Source organism: Rutilus rutilus (genome assembly GCF_951802725.1).
Source record: "Rutilus rutilus genome assembly, chromosome: 11".
Lineage (NCBI taxonomy): Eukaryota > Metazoa > Chordata > Actinopteri > Cypriniformes > Leuciscidae > Rutilus > Rutilus rutilus.
Window position 1 is genome coordinate 13,045,569 of NC_140216.1, and position 27,528 is coordinate 13,073,096.

A 27,528-nucleotide genomic window follows, 5' to 3' on the forward strand; every position below is an offset into this window, starting at 1 on the left:
ACTTGAATGTATAAACTGTGAGGACAAAACACGTGCACATGATAAACTAACTCTTTGATGGTTAAATGTACCAGTTAATCCGCGAATCACGTGAGTGCAGAACCGCGGTGCCTGGTCCGCACACATCACGGATCAACTGCAATCCGTTGCACCCCTACACGTTACAGAAATAAAATGGGCTGTGAACACTGTTTCACATGGACTTGGACAGGAAACATGCAGAGGACAAGCCAAATTTGAGTCAACATCAAATTTCAAACTCGACTTGACCGATAACAATAATGAATTCTGTCATTTAAACCAGCTAAGTGTAAAAACAGAAACTACAGAATTTTTATGTCAGCCACAAACTGTATTTTCTATTTACAGGCCTATTTTAGCACTCTGTTGCTTTAAAGGCGATCATGAGTGTTAGTATGACTTCGGAGGCATTTGCAACCGAAGCGGCGCTCACATTTACTCTGGGAGGTGTTACTATGAAGTTCCTGAACGATAACGGCTTCCCAGAGCCGCTGCTGGACAGGTGCCGAAATGATATCAGTCTACATAATTCAATCGCTTGCGATTTCACTAAAGGCAACTGAAGGCTGTTCGTTACGTAACAGAAATCGTAAGCTGGCGAGGCTGCGGAGTGAGGAGAGAAAGAGACAGACAGAGATACCAGTACTCCTACAAAATCCCTGTCTAAATCCTGTGTCCCCACTTAAGATGTCTGTTACTCTTTATAAAGAGCTGCAACTTAACCCAGCCGTGTGGTTTAACAATAGAGCAGACGTGCTGCGCTCAGACAGGTGGTCTCGACTGGCACCGAGCCAGATGCTGAGGGCCCACGCCACCCTCCCCTCCGTTTGAACACATCCGTCTGCTGCTCATGCGTGATGTCACACTGATGCACCCGAACGCTAACGCTGTCAATCACTGCCGGGCATCATTAATACTGTGCGAAGCTAGAACGCTTCGAGACAAAAAGATGAAGGAAACCGAGAGCAAAAGGACACATGGAGCTTTTAATGCATAAAATCAGAAATAGATTATCTGGATCATCTCTAGTGTTTTGAATGTTGTTATAAAGTCAGATGCAGCTTTTTTATGAGTCTGTACTGCCATCTTAAACAGAAAGAGACCAAATGACAAAGCAACCACAGTGCCATTTAAGGGATAGTTCACTCAAATGAATATGAAAAAAATCGGTCATAATTTACTCACCCTCATGTCGTTCTAAACCTGTATGACTGTATTTCCTCTAAGGAACAAAAAATATATTTTGAGAATGGAAGCCAAAACTGGTTGGTTTCCAACATTCTTCAAAATAACTTTTTTTGTGATTGACAGAAGACAGAAAGTCATACAGGTTTGGAACGACTTGAGGGTGAGTAAAACATCATTTTGATTTTTGAGTGAACTATACCTTTAAGAGCAGGTAAATCTCCTGTAAAATCAATTACACCATAGTAGACCGACATGCAACAAATTGGTAGAAATGGTGGCGCATTTAAATAATAGTGCATTCATTTAAATAATTAAAATCTTTTTGAACTTTATGAACCACAGTGCAGGTAATACTTAAAGAACAATTGTAGAAAATATATATACACTCATAGTTTCCATTAGTCCAGACGTAATGTACCAACTATTTCATAGACAGCAAAGTATAACATCCAGTTCTGTTAGCTGATATTCTGTTTATGCTACCAAGTGTGTCAAACAAAAATCAGACTCTTTTTATCAGATTCAATGCTATGACCCTCGTAAACCTGGGCAAAATATGTAGACTAGTTGTTCCTAGCTCATCATAACAGCCTGGCACCTTGTGAACATGATTTGTTTCACGATGGACAGACAAAAACCTGTACAACATGAATACTCGAGTCCTTGCTGTGTTTGTTGTGAGTATGCATCATATGGTCCATGAAGAGTGAGACTATGGACCTGTTTACACCTGGTCACTTCATGTGTGTTTTTACTGATCATATAGCTATCTGATTTGTTAAAACAGTTCCATTTACACCTGCCCACATAAATGTGTGTGTGTTTGCTATGTGGTTGCTAGACAGTTGCAAGAGTGTTGCTAGGGTGTTTCTAGGCAATCGCTAGGGTGTTCAAACATTTTTATTTTTAAAACTCACCCACCTCACACTTTTTTGAACACTAGTGTACACATACACTGGTGGAGAAAATAGAGATGCTGAGTGGAAGTGAAGTGGGGAACTGGGCCAGTCAAGCAAGAATTTCAGTGAATAAAGACTTACATTTCAGTCAGTCTCTCATACAAAGCTATCATATGACTTTAAATACAGCACAAGTCATTTGGACTGTTTTCATGATGCTTTTATTGTAGTTTTTGTCCTTTGTGGCGCTCTACAGCCCCAGTCCCAACTCACTTTCATTGAATGAAAAAGAGAAGTAAAGTCATTCTGCTAAATATATCATTTAAATATCTTCTTTTGTGTTCCGGGGTAGAAAAAACCCCCCAAAGAAGTCATACTGGTTTGGAACAGATTGAGGTTGATGAATGAGTTCAATGAATTCAAATGACTAGATTTGAATTTTTGGGTGAACCATCCCTTTAAGAGCAGTGTTCATAACTCAGAGGCATTGCCAAAACAAACCCACAGCTAATGGAGGATGGCTGCCATTCAACACTGCTCTCAACATGGCAAAATGTTTTAGAGCAAATCAAAAGACAGGAATCAGAACGACCGCAAAAGCATATCTAGAAAAACACAAGTGCCGATGTGTATTCAACTCACTCAATCCCATTGAGCATTATCAGTAACATTAAAATCACATGCCCTAACACACCTGGCCACAGCAGCTGAGATTATGGCCCACTGCTCCCACTTATCCGGCCCCAACCGATCGGCAGCCACAATTGTCTGCTGTGCAAATACCTCAGCCTGAGACCTCATACACAGGACATTCCTGCCCTGTGAATCAACTGGAGTTTGGAGCCAAACTGCCTACCTGAGAGTCGTCTTCTCACGCTATACCTCTCAATTCATCGCTGTGTGCGGCTCCGAAAACACGCGTCACATTCCAATCATGTTTAATCGCTTGCTTATCGCAGACATTGATCTGCTGTACCATTAGAGTGGATTGGAGTATGTAGCGCAACCAGCAGATTTAGAGGAAAATCAATGTGGCTATTATAGAGCCATATGTACTGAAGGCATGATGTGTGCATGAATATAACATTTTTTAAGTGAAAGTAATAAAAGTGATACATTTGAAAAGCAATATAGTATGCAATGTGTATACTGTGCCAAGAGTGCATGGAAAACTCCACAACAAATCACCAACATAGTATACAACCCAAAAACACTGCAATACTGTATTCCATAATGCAATGCTCTCAACTACTGTAGAGATAGAGTGATTTTATACTATATTTTAATACTTGATTTAATATACACTACCTTTCAAAGGTTTGTGGTTGGAAAGACGTTTACGTTTTTTAAAATAAGTCTCTTATGCTCAACAAAGCAGCATTTATTTGATCAAAAACAGTAATATTATGAAATAATATTACCATTTAAAATGCGTTTTGAATTTGAATGCATTTTAAAATGTTATTTATTCGTAGGATAGGGATCATCTGAATTTTCAGCAGCCATTAAACCAGCTTCTAAAGAAACATTTCTTAAAATTAACGTTGAAAAGAGTTTTTTTTTTTTTTTTTTTTTTGGAAACTGTGATGCACTTTTTTCATGATTCTTTGACTAAAAAGTAAAAGAACAGCATTTATTTGAAATAGAAATCTTTTTTAACATTATAAATGTCTTTACTGTCACATTTGATCAAGGTGAATGCATCGTTACTGAAAACAATTATTAATTTCTTACTGACCCCATACGTATCACTTATAGATATATAACTTGACTTTAGCACATTTAAACTTTGAGTGTTGTTGTAACACTTGACCTAGGAGCAATGTGCTGCCTGTAGAGTTGCACTGGTGAACACTGACACGGATAGAGTGAAAGGAACTTAAGAAATACGCTAGTATTTTATTCTCAACGCAGCAAAGAAATGTTTGTAAAGGCGGCATTGGCCCAACACAAAAGAGTAATTTGGCAGCAACTGAGCAGCCACTACACAAACAATTCAAACAATTCTCTCTTTAAGAAGGGTTCTCAAACAAGTAAACACAAATACACACTAAAAAGGACAGGCCTCTTCAGCGCCTGCCACATTTGGTGCCCCCTTGTCTCCTCTAACTGGGGTTTTGTGTGCATTCAGCACGTCTAGGCGACTGAGATTTTAGACGAAGGATGGGAAGTTGCTGCTTTGACACTTGGCAGAGCTTGGAGGCCTCTCTATTTCCCAATCCTGGGAATGCAAACAGCAGTCTTCTCCCAAACGGCTTTCCACGTCCCTCCCCTTGCAACCTGGCCAGCCCCTGCACCTGTGCCTCTGTCTGTCTCTCCTCCCTTTCATTCTCTCTCTCTCTCTCACTTTCTTTTTTGGGTTTATTGTAGGCCAGGTGTGACAGACGTTGGCCCTGCCTCAATCAGACTCCTTGTTGTCGTCTTATGTGGGCAGCAGATGCCTAATAAGTAGCCCAGCATGCAGACACACACAAGTACACAAACTTCCAACACATTCAAATGTCCAGTATAGGACGCCAAATGTCAGACAAGGAGTGATTCATTAAAGGAAAAGCTCTCCAAAAAACTACCATTGTGACAATTTAAATCAACCTCATGTAGTTTTAAACCTGTATGCAAACTCTCTTATGTGGAACACAAAAGGTATTTTGAATAATGGGCTGGTTGCTCTTTTCCATGCAGTTACAATGAATAGGGAATTAAGTTATCAAGCGGATTTGGATGGATGGATGCTCACAAACTCAAAAGGACGGATGCTCAGAAGCTCCATAAAACTTCGTAACTTTGTGAGAGTTCATGGGAGAAGTAGTGATTTCCAATCTGTGAACAAATCATTCTTTTGAGTCAGATCATTTAAATGACTCATTTGATCTTGCGTACAGAACAGATCTGAACGATTCATTCATCAATCACATTGATTTGTTTCTTGAATTCAACTCACTGAATCAAGATAAGCAGTTCTAAAGTTAACAACAAGAACATAGGTGAATAACAACTTGAAGTTCAGTCTGTTCCTCAAATCTGTCATATGGCTTCAGAACTCTTGGAATATAATGCATAAATATGGACCATTTTTAAGATCTTTTTATGGTGCTTTTGTGTCAAGCTCTTTTTGAAACTTGAAAGTGTACATTCATTATAATTGCATGAAAAATCCCCAACATTTAAAAATGTTTCTTTAGGAGTCATGCTGGATTGGAATAACATGAGGGTGAGTAAATGACAGAATTATAATTTTTTGAATGACCTGTCCCTTTAAGACCAGGTTGTAGGCAGAGCTCTTACCGGCCCAAAATGCTTTAACGATTACACTGCATCTGCTGCTCTTTGTCCTTACTTGCATCTCTGCACTGCCCATCTCAAACTGCCTCTTTTTCGCCTCCCACTCGATCTGTCTCTCCACAAAAATCTGTTTTAATGATGATGTCTACAGGACAGCGCCCTGATTAACTATTATAACAGGGTATTAAGTGACAGGTAAAGCAGCAGCAGGTGCTGCACGCTGATCTTCGCCCGCACACACGCTATTACTCTCTTGCGTTCTCCCATAGGTGCTTGTGGCTTGATAGACAGAACCCCCAACAGAAGGTCTCTGTGAATGTTTCTTTCAGGAGGGGGTTGAAACGGACATCTGCTGGGGTCTGGCCGCTGCGATGTGGAAGTGCTGCGTTGTGTGGCGTTCGGTGGGCGCTGGGCAGCGTCGTCTTTGAAGCGGCGCCTGCGATTAGAGCGGTTTTGTTCCCCCGAAGCCGGTGGTGGGATTAATTCAGACTCTCGAGAGGAAGAAAAGCCTCTTCAGCGGGCCTACGCAACTGTTTGTAAGGGGGTTTATGGCACGCCATGAAAGTTGTGCCATTAAACAGTGGGCTTGATGAATAGGTCTTCCATAATGCTAATGCCACCCATCTATGTGAATGTGTGATTGAGCATTGAATGTGGCCATACACTCAGATCAAAGTCAAATCCTGTTTGAAAGGAGATGGGCAATGAGCTCAAATACTGAGTTATAATGCCAAGAACATAAAAGATGGGAATTAGAATGAGGTAAACATTTAGGCAGCTGCTTCACAGGTAAAACATTTTTTATATATATATTTTATCAATACTTTCAGTAGTAAATGACATATATTTAGAGTTGACAGTTCTCCATGTCAGCCATCTTGGATGATTTTATTTCACTGAGATTTCTGCAATGGATTCTGGGATTGAATTATCTGAAAACTATATCTGATATTGTAGAACCTGGCCAAACAAAGGCATATTGTTCTCATTAGACTGCACAATTGGACAGATACTTCTTTCATGACCATGCAAAAAAAGAGAACTACAGCAGATATCAAGATTTCCATAGAATAACGACTTATTTCTCCCACAAAGCAATAAAATGCCTTTGCGTCCGTTTTGAAACTTCATAATTCATTGTAAATTCAGGGAAAAGACCGACTAGTAGCCAACAATATTCTCAATTTCTCTTTTTGTGCTGCACGTAAGAAAAGATACAGGTTTGAAATGATGATTTAATGATAGAAGTTTCATTTTCTGTGAACAATTCCTTTGAGTCCTCCACTCCACCAATAAATATCACACAAATCACAAGACGAGCTGCTTTGTAGGAATCCAAACACAACTAGGTCATTTGATGAAAAATATGAATCAACAGCACAAAGTGCACTGCAAGCTCACTGTGGTCGGGGAAATTAGCAGTTTATATTTATCTGATTGAAAAAGACCCATAACTTGTCTTTCTCACCATTTTCCAGCCAGCGTCTGCCTCAAAGGCACAGCTTTATAAAAAAAAAAAAAAAAAGCCTGTCTATTATGTTTCTTCACCAAGCTGCTTGCATCCCTCCTCTCTCTTTAGAGCTTTTCCAAATCACAGATTACAACATCCTAAAAAAATTACACGCTGAATAGTTAATTACCGACTGCACTTGGACACATTAACTCTCTTGCTTTTTAATTAATAATTAAAAATTAAAAATGTTTAAGCATGTCTTAAAGTGACTAATTAAAAACGACCATGACAGCAATTCATTTGAAAGAATTACCACTTGTTATAAGGTCCTCAGACTCCTTTAATGAAACGGCTTCATTTTTTTTCGGACTGTCATTTTCTGCTAAATAAAGCCAGAAATAGAAACAAATGAGGAAATTAAAAACAGGAAGTCTGACATCTTCAGTAAGTGAAATATCTCGGTCTGAGAGCGCCATACTTGTGTCCTAGTAATGTCATCTCTTTTAATACTCTCTACAACAGCTGTTCTTAAAATTGTTGCCTCAGCTGGATTTACCCGCCAGGGATCCAACCGACTCTTTAACACTGACCTCTGAGAGAGCGAGAGTGGGTCATGACTCACCTCTTTTTGGCCGGGCCGCCCTCGCCGCCTCCATCTGTGTGAGATAGAGACCCGTCCTCTTTATGTCCTCCCTTAGACCCACATCCATTCAGCTGCCCATTTGACAAGGAAGCTGTACAGAGAGACAGAAAAAGCAAAAAAATATGAGAAACAGTGACAACCTATAGATGCAATGCATCATGTATTTTAACTTAAGATGAAATATCACCACAGCATAGTTTTATTTTAATCATGCAATGCAGAACTGAAATGAAACAGGAGCAAAGGGTAAACAGGAGATGGTTTACTGTAGAAGCAAGAACATTTTGTAATGTACCAGTATTTCATCTGACAAAAGTCAACGTAAGACTTTGAAATTGTGCTTTTACCAATGAGTTAAAGGGATAGTTCACTTTGAAATTAATTTTTGATATGTTTTAGCTTACCTCAAGGGCATCCAAGATGTAGATGTCTTTGTTTCCGCAGTAGTTTCAATTTTGATATTTTTAGGTCAAACCGTTCTTGTCTGTCAGTCATATAATGCAGGTCGATGGTCACTGGCTCAAAACACAAGCACAGAGTCCAAATTAAAACAATTCCCCATCGTCCAAATTAAACAATTCCCCATCGTAAGTACACATTGATGGCCTAAGACACGAAACGAGCGGTTTGTGTGAGAAAACGAACAGTATTTATATCGTTGTTATCTCTTGAAAACAGCACACGTCCAAATGATCTGACGGCGCGGGCGGGTATAGATATATACATAGATGTCGCCTTGGCTACTGCAGTTCATTGGAACGAAACCGTAGCCAAGCGACATCTAGTGTAGCCTATATATCTATACCCGTCCGCTGGCGGGTATAGATGTATACACTAGATGTCGCCTTCGCTACTGCAGTTCATTGGAACGAAACCGTAGCCAAGGCGACATCTATGTATATCTATACCCGCCCGCGCCGTCAGATCATTTGGACGTGTGCTGTTTTCAAGAGATAACAACGATATAAATACTGTTCGTTTTCTCACACAAACCGCTCGTTTCGTGTCTTAGGCCATCAATGTGTACTTATGATGGGGAATTGTTTCATTTGGACGATGGGGAATTGTTTTAATTTGGACTCTGTGCTTGTGTTTTGAGCCAGTGACCATAGACCTGCATTATATGACTGACAGACAAGAACGGTTTGACCTAAAAATATCAAAATTGAAACTACTGCGGAAACAAAGACATCTACATCTTGGATGCCCTTGAGGTAAGCTAAAACATATCAAAAATTAATTTCAAAGTGAACTATCCCTTTAACTTGTGCAAATTCAAGGTTGTAAAAATGGGACAGTGCATCATTACACAAACAATTAGGGAGAAAGTTGGGGAAGTAAGCAGGATATCAGGCTTAGCAGTAGTATTGGTTATAATTAGTTGCAATTCCGTAGAGTAGTGTTTTCATTACTATTCTATTTATTTAATACAAGAATTCATATTTATAGTGGAAAACTAGGTCTCCACCTCTCTGTCTCGACACTCCATCTCAACGCTACTGGGTTTCAACTGGCGAATAAACACTGATTAATATCATAAGCTTTTGTTTCACGTGTCTGGAACTGTTATTGGTCTCGAAAACAATGGATGTGATGATTACAATTAAATGAGGAAAAAGTAGTAATAAAGAAATAATAAATATTTCACATTAAGAGTAAGAAAAATATTTATTCTGGTCAGTATTCAACACTGGGAAACGGGTAAAACAACATCTAAAGAGCTCTGGCCATTAACGCTAGATAAACCAGGATTACGAAGTTAAAACTTCCTTTATACAGTTCAGCTGATTTAATTTCCGTGTTTAGTAACATTCGTTAAGCGAATATCCAGAATCACCAAACATTCCCAGAGCTGGACACCAAATCTCCAACAAGCCGGTAAAACAACTGGAGAAGAAAGAAACTACAATAAAGCTGCAATCCAACATATACATGAAACACTATAAAATTGCTTCTCTCTCATATTCGGACCAACATGGCTGAACTTCAAAGCATTCAAGTGAAGTCTTAAGAGCTCTATTCCCATAAGACCAAACACTGTCTTTGGGAAAATTGGGATGGTTTAATTTAAAATAGAAAAGCAGAAAAAAAAAATAATAAAAAAAAAAAACACACTTGTGTCCTATTTTCAAAACGACTCCTCAAGTGCAAGAACAAACAAGCTCGCGAGCCTCTGCCTTCATCACGACACGGGAAGCCAAAACCAGAGAGAGCCGGCCAAGCCAAGCCAACGTGGGTGGAGAGGGATCAGATGTAAACAGCTTAACGCGGGCTGCTCGCTTCCCGCGCCGTGTTTTACATATGTTGGTCTCACTTGAGTGGCTGTGTGAAAGACAGTCGGAGTCTTGCGGAGCCAAACGTCCTGTCTCTCTCTCTCTCTCTCTTTCTATAGTCCGGGAGAGCGTGTGACGGGTTATTAAGCGTCTGTCCTTCAGGGCCTCTAATCTTTATGCGTGTTTAACTAAGCCCGTAGCGTCTACGTTCACCTCCTGGTTTCCGCAGAGAGTGGAATGTTGCGTGAGCAGTGTGGTGTTATGATGTGCAATTAGTATTAGCATTAGTTCATTTAGAAGAGGAAAGAGAATGTAGAAATGTGGTATCGTCTCAGAACTGATGCTCAAAATGTAAAATCACAACACAAAGCACATCTAGACTGAATTACGACACTAAAGGACACAAATTGCTTGTCCCTGGAAACCTGCCGCATCCTGGTTAGGAGCTATTTCAGTGGCCCGTGACCTTGGCCCAGCCCTAAACTGATCTGAGAATTAAAAAAAACGTGCATATTCATTATATCTTTACACTTCCCAGTTTCATTATCCCTATCATATTTGATACACAAATTTCTAAGGCCTCTAAATTATCAACGTGATCAAAACTTTGCTGAAAAACCTGTTGTACACAATCTACTACATGCCTTCTCGTCTGATTGATAGTTCATACTTTTTAGCAAGTAAAAGTTTAACTCAAAATGCCCACAGTTCCTTTTTGCTTTGAAACTTTTACTGATTTTTACAAAGTACGAATAAGAATACCTTTCATCATGTTAGAAGTATTTTAAAATGAAAACTTGCCATTTAAACATAAGAAACTACACCAAATTGCATACTTTTGATCAGCCTGAGGGTTTTCTTCTTCCTCAAGAATGAGCTCCATATTGTCACTAAATAATAATGTATGTATCATAAAAACCTGATGTATCATAATATGATTCTTCAACAACAACAACAAAAATTGTCTAAAGGTTCAATAAACTGCTCCATTAAAAGAAATGATTTTACTGACTATTATGTTATTCTAGGAACAACATATCATGGAAAAAAAGGATTTGTGTTGACTAGTTGGCATTGTTTACCTCCCAGAATTTTACAAATAATTATGGCACGTGTATTGTTACTTAGTCTTAAAGACACAAAAGAAAGAAAAAAAAAGAAATATTCACATGCTTTAATTTTAAGGGTCGTAGAGAGGTAGGAAAATGATCCTGTAAAACTCTTCTTGACTAATGTTGCAAGTGGGGTTTGGTGCAAAAATAATATTACAAAAGTGTAAAATACACCCCCTTTAGTGATAGGACGTATGGTCTGTTGTGGCAGACGCAGTTGTTTTGGCCAAGATAGACTGTTTTTGTCCTCTTAACGTTGCCACAAAATGGACGCCAGTGCCACATTGTTTGGAACACAAAAGCTAAAACATGTACTCAGACAGTCCCCTTTTGTCTGTTTCAGGAGCTGCCATCACATGGAGTTTGGTTCCTTCACACGTGTGAAGACTCTCCAACACTCACGGATCTGGGCCTTGACTATAATGAGCTTCATTTAAAATGATCTGAGACTGTGAAAAACAAAACAAAACAAAAAAAACACAAAAAAACAAAGCAGAAACAAATAGAAAACAGAAAACAAAACAAACAAAGAACTATTGGATTATTGCTTTTTCCTGAGATAGAGTTGTTAACAAGTCACAAAATGCTGACACACTGACAAACAGAAGTGATTCAACAAAAAAAAAAAAATTCTATACAGACAGACAGATAGATAGCCAGATAGATAGATAATGCGTTATTGCTAATGTACGGATGGAAGCTAAATCTGATGCTGATCCTTTCATGTCAAAACATGTTGAGCTTTCGCATCTGTGAACAAAGACTTTGTGTATCACCCTTCATTAAACACCCTACGTTCAAAGGGATTACTGCTACCCTGAGGTAACAACGCATCGTTAACGCATACGACAACAAGAAAACAAGATTAAGGGCTGTTGTGATACGAGCATATTATCAGTTTAAGAGATTATTCAGACACTGTATATCTAGCCTCCTGCCATAGTCTCAACAGAAACCCCTTCAGCTTGATCTCTCTTCATGTTTACATGGGGGGTGAGCTTTACCTGTCCCCGGTCGACCACCAGATCAGATGCAACAAACTTTGTTCAGAGTAGTTGAGAAAATTGTTTGCAAACAAAACAAGGTTGTGAGAGACTACAGGCCATTTGATATGCTGTTTGTCAACATCAATCGTTTAGCAGACGAAGCACTGAAAATGTCTGAAAAATATATTTCGAAAATATTTACATTAGACGACGAACTCTGTTGTTAAACCAAGACTTGATCTAGGACCTTAAAAGTAACATGAAACCGTGTTTGCAACAGTTTTACCTCTGATCTCAAATATTAGTGAAACAATACTGTACTAGAAAGTTACCTGTAATACATGTTGACATACTAAGTAGACTGAACTTCTATTTCTCACAGCCTTGTTTTGTGAACATCAATTAAAATGCGCTGTCTTCTCCAAGTAAAGTCTTTGAGAAGCGTCCTCTCACTTCTGACAGAAGCCATCAAGTGGTGAAAGGGAATAAAGTCTCCCATCTGTTGTATTTCTTTTATTTTTCTTTCCATTTCCCAACTGAGTGATAAAAAGGGTAAGCCCATATCAAGAAAAGGCTTTCCCCCCTTGTCTATGTGTGGCGGTGCAGACTCGTACGTATGAGGCCTGTTCTTTGTTCCCTTTAGAGTCTCAGAGCTCTTTTTATTAAAAGCTCTGGCTTTCTGAGGCCCGTGTGAAGTGAAATCCCACAGTCCCAAGCTGCAACGTCAGACACGCTGCTATCAGATGACTTTGAAAGCTCTGAAATAACCTGGATCATATGGCACTTTTACACACAACTCACTGGAAACCTCCTTAGGAACTTCCTTTGACCAGACAAAAGTAGATGGTTACACTGTACTGAAAGGTAACACGCTAAACCGAAGCTAAAATATGTATATTTGCAAACATTTGATGGAAAACATGCTATAATAACTGAGATTTTAACAATCAAGTGATGGTACCAAACTGGTGAAAAACGTAGAGTTTAATCTGAGTGTTTAGATGCTCATGAAGAAAACATTGAAAGTGTGTCTTACCATTAGGTCCCTTTCTCCCATTGCTGAGGCCATCACAGAGCTGGCGCTTTTGTGAGCTCTTAAACTCCTTCAGTGAGAGATAGAGCACCTTCCGCACCACCCGCTCCTCCGACCACGGCATCCCATCATTATCATCCTGTAAAGAGAGAGATGATCAGCACTATAGTAGAGAAAAACATCAATGCAGCTGCTCGAGTAAACAAATAAAACCAATCTACAGCACTTTTCCTGTTGCACAAATCACACTTAAATGCGCACAAACACACACTTCTACACCAAACATCAAATTGTGTTATTGTGATGGTTCATGACGACATAATTTCCCCTATTCTTTAGAATCAATTATTTGTTTGATCTTGGACTATTTCAAACACTGCATCATCTTTTAGAGAGATTTTAAAAATGGAACAAAGACAAGAGCTTCCTTTCCAAAAAATACAATTTCCTTTCCAGACAACAATCCTCGATAACAATTCTGAGTCTATATATAGAATCATTTGCAACAAGACTCACACACAGGTCAGTGCGTGAGACGACAATCCTTGATAACAATTCTGAATCTATCAATAGAATCATTTGCAACATGACTCACACAGGTCAGGTTCTCACAGGCATGCTATAAATAGCAAAAGTGTGCTATAGAAGTTATTCTTTAAATGTGCTTAACTGTAGACCTTCCCCAAACGGTAGTATTATTTAGTATAGAATTAAAACTGTAGTGCGCCCGCCAAATTTAGTGCCAGGAATCATCAGGATTCTTCTCTTAAAGGTCTTAAAATGTCCAGAAAGCTGTGATTATCTATGTTATAAAAGCTGTACAAAGTCCTGTACAAAAGCATAACAGTCCACAGTTAAAATTGTGGACTGATTGAAATGGGCATTGCAATGTCTTAGCAGTCAGACAAGAGGAACTAATATGTATTGCAACACAATTTTCTCTGTTTGATGTCAAAATGGTCCTGGTGATGGGAACAATTCAAATTACAGTATCATTAATAGATTAAATATGCATAGCTTTGACAGCAACTGTAATACATTACAGAATGACTTGATCGTAACATTGATGTACAAAAATTAGGATTTGGCACAAAACAGCAAAGGTGAATTTAAATGGAAGGACTTGAGTAAATTACTAAGTTGTGTACATTTCAGTAATGATTATTAATGTAATACACTATCAAGACAAGGCAACCAAAACAGACTCAATCATTCACTTTCAATCCGCTAGATTTGCAAGGGAGAACACCGTAGCAAATTATGATACATTTTAATATAGCGAGTAGATAAGTTTCAGTGGAATTCATCGTAGATGAGATGAAAGACACTAGAGGTTGCACATATATGCACTTGTTAACATTCGGAGAGCCAGTTAAATTGTTATTTCCCACACACTGCTTCCTCTATCTCAGAGCGCTCCTCTCAAGAGGGGAACTACAGACATTCCCATGCCGTTGTGTTATTCACAGTCACTGTACTAAAAGAGAAGCATGTCAGTTAGACACACACACAAACAACAAATTTTGACCTTGGTTAACTGTTACTAAATACAATCCCGGAGAGAGATCTCTTTGTGTGATGCTTTGATGTCCGAACAAAACACAAAAACATCAAGCTAGACTATCATTTTCTGGAAATGTAAGTGGTGACTGCATGTGCAAAACTTGCCTCCACAATGCTAGGGTGTGCCAGGTGGATGTCAAGGAGATGCTATGCCATTGCCATGGTGTTCAGAAAGATTTTTAGCACATTGCCATGTGTTTGCTAGGGCGTTCTTTCTGAAGGATTTCTGAAGGATCATGTGACACTGAAGACTGGAGTAACGGCTGCTGAAAATTCTTTGGCAACCCGGTGAGTAATGGAATTAGCATTAAGCTAGTATAACCATTGTTTGTTTACGCTCTTGTTTCCGGAAGTCAGTCACTAGTTCAGTCTTCTCGATGACATCACTGATTGCACACACATCGTTAAAGACGGCAAGCGATGATTGGTCGGGAAGCAACGTATAGTCTGACATGTTTCTGGTCCACGACATGTCAAGAATTTAGGAGTCAAAACCGCATAATCTGACACAGTTACTATCGTAACAGACAAAAATATTGTGTAGTCTGAACCTAGGGTTAGGAAACAACATTTTTGAAATAAACTAACGCTAAGTTATTATAAAAGACATAAAACCTTCAGCAAGCACTGCTAATTCTGACTGAAAGCTACCATGCTTTTTTTGTGCCAATTTAATGATTTCTAAACATAAACCTTGCCAAATCTTGAGGAAATGCCCAATTACAAATGTAAGGTTTGCACTGTGGCATTGTTTCCTGTGGGGTTAAGCAGAAGGTGGGGCTTAGTGAAACAAAAGACATGGGAGTGTGTGCATGTGCATGAGTTCCTGTGCGGGGGCTGACACTGACAGGTGAACATCAGATTTCCCAGCAGACATGTCAACAAACACACACACACACACACACACCTCGAGACTCCTCTACGCACTGATGCGCTGCAAAAGCCTGACAGCAGCTGATTGGGCGTGTGGTGTGTGAAACCACCAGAGCACCTCGTTAGAGACACACACACACAGACACACACAGACAGAGCGCGGCTCAAAATAGCCTGCATGCAAAGCCGCAGCTCAACCACAGCACAGTTCTCATAGACACAAGAATTAGCAAATGATTCTAAGAGTCAGTTTAAAGAATCAACTACATATTATTGCTCTGATACGCTGTGGCCAGGGTCCTATGCCAAGAGACGGCAATAATAACAGCGTGCGAGTGTGCGTACAGCGCTCCGCGCAGACGGCAAGGTGGGCTGAAGAGCTCAGAGGCGTGATGCTGTCACTGGATCCCAAGAGCACAATCCAGCAGGCTGCTGGGTAGGCAGCAATTACCCCGCGCTCACTATCACCTCGCGGTCTGGCGTCGAGCCAGCGCTGCTCTCTGAATAGAGTATTACTGCTCAGAGCACGCACACACCTCTCCGTCTGAAAAACTCCTCTCTCAACTCTAGGAGCCGACCACGAACGCTTTGCCTTCAAGTTTGTTTTCTTTTCTCCTTTCCACCCTCCTCTCCGTCACCCCCCTTTTCTCAAAGCCTGGCAAACCGCCACAGTTATTTCCTTCTTGCGCTACATATAACATTCCAGCTCGGAAAAAAAAATGCTGAGCTGGATACTGGCGTTAACAGAGCTGTAGGAGCGCAGTACGACTCACTAGTCTGCAATAAAAACAACGATCAGAAGAATGGAGCGATCATATTTCGGCCTTCAATGTTTAAACAAATGACAAGTCTCAGAGGCTGTGTACAACTACAGATATTCAGTGTTAGATTGCGTTTTGTAGCGTCCATTGATGTGCAAACTGACAGAATAGAAGCTAATAGCAAAGTTTTGATAACTGAACATATGGCAATTCACCTTTCTCACGAGCGTCACATTATAAACATGCTGATCTCAGAACAGATATAACGTACAACTATAAAATTCACATTTAATGCTAATTGTACGCTTCTTTACAAGTGACATTTAAGAATTCCAAAAATTGGGATGAATTGAAAGGCCCACATTTAAATTTACTATGGATCCTGTCATGATTGTAACTTTAACTGTGAATCCAAACAAACACTTTTTTTTTTTCATACAGTATGAGAGTATATAGTAAGTAGTATGTAAACTGCATCTACAATCTGAAATGTCATAAAACAATTCAAGTATGAACAAAAGTATATGTACATAATGTAAATGTAAAACACAAGTATGCGTCGCATTGTTAGTCTAGTCGGAGTGGCCTTTATAGAGGGCATCAGCATAAAATGTACAACTTGTTCTCAACTAGTCATCTATTGTACTGACAGAACAACAGAGCAAAGAGAATTTTACTGAGCAAGTAATCCAAACTTTAATTAAACTGTCAACATGTTAATAGCTAGCTAACTGAACAACACAAAATTCAATTCAACAGCATTTGAAGGTCACTCTATTGCCCCTCCTTGTGTACACTGGTTTGTTACAGACAGCGTTGCACGAATGCAATGTGTTGACCAAGCATTTGCATACTAGCATGTAGTATGTTTTCTGGCCCAAAGTATACTGTATTTGTATACTATTATACAGTTTGTTGTTACATGTACGGTAGAGGATGTGTACAGTGCCTGTGCCATAAACTTCATTATCAGCATAGTACACGTGTACTGTAAGTGTACAAGAGATAGGCCTACCCACAATTCTAATTAACGAGTACAATGATATTTTGTAATCGGTTATAACTTCTAAAGAGAAATAGTGCAGAAACTGGACAAAGTCGTGTGCTTTTTTGCACATGCTATCAAATGAAGTACACACTGAAAGCCTATGTGTTCGGCTGTACACTAGCGCCCGTTACAAAACTGAAATATACTTTGGACTTAAGGATCATATACAGGAATCTAATCTGCACAAGCACATACACACAAACTTGTTTCTGTCAAACAAAACTTGTAAGAAAGACAAGCATCAGAAAACTGTTCCTGGCAGTTACCGTGATGATGCCAGGCTCATTCATAGACTGGCAGAGTTGGTTGGCAGCACCGGTATTCAGATGTGACGAGACACCGAGAGCTGGCACAAGCTAACAGACGCCACTTACCCGCGCTGCACGTACGAACACTCACCCTGCTTCCCAAAACCCCCTCTGCTCCATCCCGGAGGAGCTCTGAGCCTCGTTAATGAGCACCAGGAGCACATGGGTGTGTGACAGAGCGAGGAGAAGTGTTTCTCATTCACACACATTCATGCATACACAGACCCATCACATAGACGGCCCAAGTGAGACTTGGGGCTCCAAGCATACTTCAAGCATTCCAATGAGGACATACGCAATGAGGATGCAAGATCCCCACTAGCCAACAAGACACACATCACTTGCTTTAGGTAAATACAAAGTTTCTTTTCGAAAGGTTTAAAGACCCAACAGAGGTTAAATGAACACAGAGCATCTGTCTGTAACCACCATTGAGCATGCATTTCCTGACCTGTACAGCCAGAGAAACTTCCCTTTTTATTGCAATCTTTTTTTGCAAACATCCCCTCCAGACAGGCTGTTCAGCAGCAGCAAAAATCTACACTCTAAAAATGCCACGGTTCTTGAACGTACATGCGTGTAAGGTAGCTTCAAAAGAAAACTTTTCTAGCAACTATCCAATGTCAAAATCTTTGCTTTAGAAACCTGAACACTGAAGAGGAGTTCTACCAAGTATCAGTCAATCAGATCGTAGAATGAATGTACATCATATTAACATTGAAGAAAGCATGAATGAACAAAAGATGAATTCCTTTATCTGCATGTAGGAAGTTCATACGTCTTCTTTCCCAGATGAATATGTAATGACAATGGATTCATTAGCAGGCAGGGAGGGGGACTATACTTTCGCGAAAGGGCTCTTTTAAAAACGCACTGGAAGCCTGTTCAGATGAAAGACGCTAAATATAGCCACACAGTCCTGGATCTTATCAACAAAGAATGTAGGCCAAGCGCCAACTGAGATCTTTCTCTTAACATCAAGAAATTTGTTATAACACGAATTCCTCGAAAAAGACAGAGCAATACACAGAGATGGCCTTAAAGAGCAAAAATATTAAAGCGCTTCTTCCTCCCTCTACACGTGTCCTCCAGATGTTGGACTTGGAGGAATAAAAAAACAAAAAAAAACAAGCACACATAGCGGTATTTGTCTGAGATTTGGGTCAGCACCGCAGAGCGTATGTCTACGCTTGTTTGGTCTGCCGTAAGCAGATTTAGGGTGATTGGTTTGAGAGCGAGGCACAGCTAGAATCAGCCATGACAAGAAAGTGCTTTTGTTTTGTTTGCTCTGAGCAAAAGCAATGGAGGGGATGACAGAGAGAGGGAGAGAGGTGATCCGGTGCGGGAGGCCAATAGAGGCACCCCATTACACCCTCTACTTCACTGCATTGGAATGTCCGTGCAACACACACTCTACTGCAGATCCAAGGGAACCTGGAGCGTTGGAGTTGCTCAGCTGGAGCATGATCCTCCAGAAACAATTTCAAAACCTTGCAACTTTGCTTATGGTTCTGCATCCATATTTTAGCAGAAAACACGGCTCTTTCAATGAAAAAAACAAAAAAAAACATGGTACACGGACACTGTACATCAGGGCTGGGCAACTCTGGCCCTTGAGATCCACTTTCCTGCAGAGTTTAGCTCCAACCCTGACTAAACCCATTTGCCTGTAGCTTTCAGGTAATCCTGAATACGTTGAATTGCTTATAGCGGACTCACATCGTCTCAAATTTAAAAATTGGGACCCCTGACTCCTCTGCATGTCATTCTGTCCAGTGGGTATGCTTGCAGCGACTGTGCAGGGTTGCAAAAGGAAGTCTGTGTCGAGACAGGATAGCGGTTATCATTTCAACTCCGCTCCGCTGATCAGCTTGGCACTGGTGCTGTGCCGCGGGCAGCCTGCAGATGGACAGCACAACCAAGCTTAACATGCTTGAGTGACAAATTGCCATCGCCAGTCACTGCTGTCAAGTGCGGAGCCCTGGCCAAAATGTAATAGATTTATAAGAAAGCAGTCCGTTTCGGTTTTTTTTACAGAAATAAATAAATGCCAGACTGAATTACAGGTTATGGGAGAGAGGTGGCCACCTTCAGTGCTACAGCTGGTCCAATAAAAAGAGGCTTTATCAACAAAACCTCCATACACGACAGACCTGGACTGGGGCCCCACAGTTTTTTCTACAAGCAAACAAGAGACATAAGCTGGCCAGGCTTTTGCTGATGAATTAACACAACAGATCTGCACCTCAGCAGCCTCCTGAAAAGCAGACAAAGATAGAGGGGAAGGAAAACAAAATGGAGAGGTACACAGTCAGAGAGATAAAGCATCTAGAGAGCAGTGCTTGAGATGATGAACAGTCATGTGGCAGTAAATCAAAGATCATATAGGCCAGGGGTGTCCAGTTCTGCTCCTGGAGGGCCACCTTCCTGTAAAGTTTAGTTCCAAACCCTAATTAAACACACCTGAACAAGCTAAATAAGGTCCCGTAGGCTGTATTCGAAATGGCCCCTATGCCCTCACTCACTATTCACTACATTACTCCACAAATATAGTCAACTAAATGAGTGAAGGAAAAGCACTGCAAACGCCATCTTTTGGCAAGACACAGCATTTCATTTGGCACAACGCTCACAGTACATGGATATTCTCTTGTGGCTAGCCATTGAGAGTACATCAAATGTACACATTATTTAGGGTGCGTTATAGGAATGAATTGGCGTAGCCTACTCGATAATACCCACTTTGGTTTCGGACATAAAAAAGAGGGATAAATAGATATAACTCTCTGCTGTGGTTGATGAAATGTCCTAACAACATAGGAGAGGCTAAATGCAGGGCATTAATGCAGCGTAATTCTAACCAAATGCTCCCCTTCAGTGTGAGTCTGAACAGGCCTGATATCTGTCCCAGGCTGCAGGAGACCACACACCTAAAGAAGCCTCTAACTGCACTTTAAACATACAACAAGAACCATGTGTTAAAAAGGATAACACCATACAGTCATGTGCAATTAGGACTGATCAATATTAAACCATACGACAGAAACAGGAAGGAGAGCTGAGAATCGGCATGTGGTCCGCCTGAACTCTCTCAAATCTAACAAGACATGTGACCTCTTGAGCTGGACATGAATGGTTGTTTGCATGAGATGAAGGGAGTTGTGTGTCTGATGTAATGTTGAACTTAGCACAGTGGCCTTGTGACCAAGTTCCTCTGATGTGATGTCATAAATTGACTGAACAGAATTCCTAAACCATAAAACTACTCTCCCACACAGAGTTTTCCAAGCAGGCACAAACAGCTCCAAAGTCTCCCAAAAGGGTTGAAGAACCCAAATTAGGCTAACTTGATCTATTAAAATAGCTCAATATTTGAAGACACCAACCCACACTGCAGTAAAGCCTGCATTTTGTCTATAATTCTCCACAAAATTACATTAAAAAAAGCATAAAATCTCAATCTTGCCACATAGCAAACAAGACTGACATCAGTCATTTTGTAGGACCAATGCTATATATTTTATATAGATCATTTAGACTCAGATGGGATCTGCTGACTTTGTTGTTGTTTTTTCACATTTTGTGGGCGGATTTGGGGGGGGGATATGTTTAAACCAATTAGCCAATGATTAATTTGCCAATTAATTAAAACTACAAATATATGTAATAAACACATAATTGGGTTGGGAAAGTGTAGCATTTTGGGGAATTCTGACTGTTCTGCTGATATCTACATGGCTTTCTGAAGATTTCAGCAGGTGCAGATTCACTGTCTAGTCATGTACTCACAAACCACACAGTGTCTCAAAGAGCTGATCGTGTGAGTTTAAAGTGTGCAGAATAACGCACATGCACGCACTGTTAGCGCTCTGGACAGAGGCAGCAATGTGTGACTGGAAGGAAACCCCACACATTAGATGTGTAAAGCATGAGAGATCTCAGAGCTCACAGTCTTACTGGATCAATACACTCAACACCAGCAGAATGAAGGGAGATTATAATGTAGCGGTCAATGACTAACACACACACACACCTCACCTTATTAAAGCAAAATATTACACATGCACGCATACTGTATGTTTACCTATATACATTTATCTAAATGAGGACACATCAGACTTATATTGATTTATAACATAGCCTAGTTACTAAATCGTAAATCTACCCTTAAATGTAACCTTTTTTTAAGATGACATTTGTGGAGAAAAGGCCTTGTGGAGTTGGTTCAGAGATCAGCCTTATGAAACTGAAGAGTTCCTGTCGGTATTGTGTGAAGTCTTAATGAAGCCCTGCTAAACGCGTTTATAGCACCACACCGTAACCAAACACCCTAGACCCCCACCTCTCCATGCCTTTAACACCCTTTTTCCACAATTTATAAAACCTCTCCTTCACATTCTTTCTTTTGATGACAGATCGTCTAATGGATCTGACAGGTCGCCCTACAGCCTGTGCAAGCCTTTAATAAATAAACACGGAGATTTCTCCACTCCGGCAGCAGTTGGAGAGGAACAAAGCTGAAAATCAAAGAGTATAATCAACATGGAGGGATTTAAGAGGAAATGCAACTCTTGTTTCTCCTGGGTGGCACAGGAAGATGTGTACAAACCCACAACAGCCATGCCACCCACCATAACACAAACACACACAGATGGAAGGAAAACAGATTTTCAAGTGTGTGAACCAGTTTGTGCTGAAGGTTGGGCTTAACTGATTGATAAAAGCATCATGAGAGGGGACCGTAAAAAAAACATTTAGCTGAAAGACTTCGGAAAATGCTCCCTAAATATAAATATATATTTATATATTCTGCTGAAAAAGAACAAACAGAAACAATTATCACAAGATCTGATCATATATCCCAATACCTCAAATCCAACTATAGCTAACGCAAGGTAGTTGCTGTTTTACGGCAGGTCCAATACTGTAGATCATTTATGCTCATGGCTGGATTAAACTGGTATTGACTACCAGCTGGTGGACCTAGTTTTGACCTGGTATGCCATCTGGGTCACACTGCTGCTACGTCATCTTGGACCACAAAATACTTCAGAAACTTCAGGTTTTATCTTGCAACATCTCAGCTTCTAGAGCTGTCAACAGTAAATTTCCCTTCATGTACCCTAAAATGCCTTGTTCAGTTTGGGCCTCTAAAGAGCACGTGCAGAGTTAGCGGAAGCTCTTAATGCTGAAACACGCACGCAGACAAACATGACTTTCTCCGAGTCATATGTAAGAGTTTAAGCTGGCGGCGGAGGGTTTGGGGAATCTATGTAAGGAAACACATGGTTTCGCTAAAATCAGAGTAACTACAGAGAAGAAGTCAAAACAAGTAAACAGCATGCTTATTACCGCTTAGCAAAAGTCAGCTGTTAAAACACTCCTTCACTTACAAAATGTATTACTTTCAGAAAGAAAGAGACAAAAGCAAATTCTAAATCCTCCACAAAAGCAATTTAACTTTGCCATCTAATCAGGAATACATATAAGATGAGGACTTCAGAAAAACCAACAACAGTCAGTTCAGCCACCTGAGGGACTCTGAGCGCTCAAAAAACAATCCATATCATGTACAATCAATACATTTGTGCTGGGCAGTGTATGTTAGGCTAAGTGCAGCCATCAACTGGCACACACGGCAGTGGATGTTCAGCTTAAGTGGATGACGGAGAAATGGACTGCTACCGGTTAAATGACAACTTAAAGTTGTATATGAGATCTTCGTACACATACAAGACGCTGAAATCTCAAAACTACAACCTAATCTGGAACATCTAAAAATGTTCCTCTAAAGAACATGGGATAGTTTTACAACAGAAGATACAGACTACTAACAGAGACATCGCGTTTAGGTTTATTATTCAGTCATCTAACACTTATCTAAGCTGACAAAACATGGGAGATGTGTCATGCTCCGTTTAAATGCACAAACCTTTTTTTAATTTTCCTCCAAATTACTTTTTCTCCACCCTGGATAAGTGAGCAAGAAGCCAGTGTCCTGCTCACAGCAATGTGTCTTACATGCACTTCTCCGTGGCCCTGACCTCTCCTCCTCTCAGTATCTCCATCCATCCCATTGTGTGTGGGGGGGGGGGGGGGGGGGGGGGGGGGGGGTAAAGCTGGTTTCTACTGATACTGGCCAAAGCCGTCTCAGGCAGTCAGAACTCGAAAGAAATGTCTCTGCTAAAACATCTCAGTTCCATTTACAGAGTAATAACAGAAGAACTGGACCATTATTTCAGTCTATAAACCAGAGTCATAAAATGTATGAAATATGCTCATAAACTCATAACCACTGCAAATCGCCAGCATTATCGGTCAATTCTTGACAGTTCAGCGCTAAAAATACTGGAGGATTCGCATTTAAGCACTTGGGACAATTGTAAAAAAAAAAAATCTCTCTCTGTCAACTATCATCAGCAAAATACAAGAATATGCCACTGCAAGCCAACAACATAGTGAATATGCCTGGAAACTTTATTTGAATCTCTTGAACAGGGGCGGCAGGGGCCAAAATTAACTTTATGCCAATGCAGAATAAACTGGGGAAATCTGCTGTATTTTCAAACTGCATTTTGCATTATTTCTAGACCACTAAGGTGTGAAAGGGGTATTTATTAAAATATATTTTTTTACAGAATTTTTCATTTTTAAGTGATAATTTTTTTATTCTAATTTAAACAAAAATTAGATTTGAAGTTGCCTTGCCAACTAAATGAAATTAAGTTGAAATTAAAGCTAAACAGAAATATTAAAACATGACACGAGTACACAAAAAATTTTATTAAAACTTTAGAACTAAAATTAAAAAGCCAATTCAAAATATTAATAAATACTATAACAGTATATAAATAATACTAAAATAACACTGGTGTCAGCATCATATGTGAGATGGGCTCTTCATCTCTCAATGAAACTGGATTTTTCACAAAAATAAAGACGCATTGTCGAATGTTTTTTTTTTTTTTCTGATAATTTCTGCTGTGGAAAGAGCAAGTCGTTTTAATACACCATTTCCATCTCTTCTGATCTCATTTCTTATATTTGCGGTGTCTTTAAATTTAAGTGAAATTTCACTCTTCCATATTATTTATTTCAAGAAAACATGTCAAATGTGTATAACTAGCCTATGTTGCCATTTAAACATAGTCAGTGATTCAGATGTTAATTCATTACTTGTTAGACTGATGCAAACGTGTTTTCATTTATAGTCTATCTCATCACACTTAATCCAGAGTGCAAACACAACAAAACTCAAGTAAAGCGATTTCCTTTGCCGTGCTGCTGACATCAGCCTCTGTAGGTCACAGCGTGCCAGCAGGCATATCTGAAGTCATAACTTAGGCTACACTTCAGGGACAGAATTGGAAACCATTTTAAACAATGTCATCAGACAAAGAAAATGCTAAGAGTTAATGGAGGCAAAACAGAGCTCTACTGGGTTTTTTTTTTCTATCTCGCCCTTAAAAGTGTTTTTAAGAAAACTACTGATTGAACTTTGAGAAAAACATTTTGCAACAGGAAAAGAGAAAGACGAAGAGCAGCAAACAGACAGGGCAAGGACAATGCGTGCCCTGTATGAGGCTGAGGCATGAGAGTGCAGCACGGCGTGCGAGGATTAGCTTCTCTGCTCACAGCTGCTGTAAATATTTTCCAAACCATTGGCAAGAAAGCAGCAATTGCAGCGCAGAGAGCGCTAGCTAACACCATGATGTTGCTCAGCGAGGGTTTTATGGCAGCGGGGCAAACAAAGCGCCACGTCCTGGGATGCCCTCCTGAGGTTGGCACGATCTCATCAGATTTCAGAGGTGTTTATGCCAGGCCACACTCCTGACTCATGCACTAGGAGACAAATTGGACAGCTGGGGGCAGAACAGTGAGAGACTGCACATTATTAACTCTCGAGATTGCACTTCTACAGACTGACACAAACCATCTGACTTCAGAGATCCTGAACTTGTGCTGTAACTTAAACGAGAATACTCCCTGTGGAAAACCAGCTAAAAGTAGTGCAACATAAAATGGTTTCTAGCTGGTCCAAACTGGTTATTTATGATCATTGACTGGCCTAGGCCTATATAGATGATTGCATTTTCAGTCAGTTTACCAGGTTAAACCGCTAGACCACCTTACACTAGGAAAAATTCAGCTAATATGCTAAAAAATATATAATTCTAGCAACTTATCCAGGTTTTTTTTTTTTTTTTTTTTTTTTTTTAGTTAAACTGAATATTCAGTTAAAAATAATATAGGATGTGACTTGATTTTATTAGTCAGGATTTGAGTGGATCATGAAAAATGAGGCAGGGCTATTACATGTTTGTTGTTATGTTATGCTATGCTATGCTATGCTATGCTATGCTATGCTATGCTATATACATAGGGGAGGAAAATAGTGGCACCTTTTGATTCAATTGAGAGCCTTTTGTGGCAGAATCTTCAAAGATAAACAGCTTGAGGTTATATTTCCACAGAAGAATAAAAATGATCAAATAGGGTCGCAAACAGCACAAGGTCTATTTGCTCAACCATAAACATTAAAGATGCACTAAGAAGTCCAACCCAATCTTAGGGAAACATTATGACAATCTTCCAGCCCTCTCTCTCTGAACAGACACTTCCGCTCTCTCACCTCCATTTTCTCTCTCACTCCACCTTTAACAAGCTTCATAAATATACATCAGCTCTGTTATTTGGACACCTTGGCAGAGCGAGTGGTTCTTTAACTGTCAGGGAGTAACAAGCGATCCCTTCAGGAGCGTTTCCCCGCTTCATTACCTACATGCCTGGCACGGCGCATCACACCGGGCCACATGTCAATCACAAGACAAAGAAGAGGGCAACTCGGCTCGGCGTCGAGGCACCTAAAACACCCCTCTCTTTATAGAGGAAACATTGCACCATAAAAGACACACAGCAAGCATACAGGAGACAAGGATAAATGTGAGCGATATTTCGGTTAGGGTGACTTAGAGCAGTGCGGTATGACGATCTATACCATACAACAACGGTAGAAATGTGTCAGAGCTAAGAAAATCATCTATACTGTTTATAAAGCATTACATTCATGTAAATAACTTTGCAATGATCCCAGTCTTTTCCTTCATTTGTGATTAAAAAAAATAAATAATGGTTTGTCCATGAAAAAAGTATTATATTATTAGGGACCCCTATATATATATATATATATATATATATATATATATATATATATATATATATATATATATATATATATATATATATATATATATATATATATTAAATAAATGTAAAAATAAATAAAAATAAAAATAAAATAAATGCATAAATAAATTAGATGAAGTCTCATTCTTTTATAAAGTATCCATGTAACCTAACTAGAAAAAAGAAAAGAAAAAAAACATTACTGTTATGTAATATACAATATTTGAGGGTTAAATTTACAGCAACAAAAAAGCACTTCTTGTGATATAAAATTATTTGCTGTGATATAAAGGTATACATGTCATATAGCCCACTGGCATTAGCCCATTATCGACAAATATATTTATTGAAACTTTCAGCAAATTTACTTATTTTTGATTTCATGAGTAAATAAAAAAAAAAGTAGATTAAATATCCAATTCATTTCAGAAATTAAATTAACATTTTGAACTCTTACAATTAATAACTTATATTATATATAGATCAAACTGTAAACAAAATACATAAGATATATGGGCATTATCTCAGCCATCAACCATCCTGCTCTGCACCGGCATCAGCCATTGAAAAATTTGTATTGGGGTAACCGCAACGGTGACATTGTTGTCAGTGCGCCAGGCAAAGAACGGTTATTATCCACCAATAAATACACAATGGACACCTTACACAAATATTACCTCACTGACATGCTAATTACTTGATTAGCCTTACCAATAATTAGCAGGGAATCATCTACACGCCATGACCTCTATTTTTAAATGCAAATGAGTCTACTTTATGTGATACAGCTGCCACAGAAGTGTTTTACAGCGCAGGACTATAGTGTCGTTGAATAACCCGCACAGTATGTGGTGGGTTAAATGGGTATGATCTTAGTCATAGATGTCTGAGATCAACTA

At 39.6% G+C, this 27,528-nt stretch overlaps 1 protein-coding gene across 1 annotated transcript in view; it reads right to left on the reverse strand.

Annotated features, from left to right (window-relative positions):
• Positions 1-27,528, reverse strand: part of jarid2b (jumonji and AT-rich interaction domain containing 2b) — a 105,829-nt gene that overhangs the window by 41,462 nt on the left and 36,839 nt on the right. Inside the window, exons 2-3 of the mRNA XM_084423326.1 lie at positions 12,894-13,029; positions 7,466-7,577 (exon numbers count right to left, since the gene is read on the reverse strand). Coding sequence (XP_084279452.1) covers positions 7,466-7,577; positions 12,894-13,029 — 248 coding nt within the window. The remainder of the gene's footprint in view (positions 1-7,465; positions 7,578-12,893; positions 13,030-27,528) is intronic.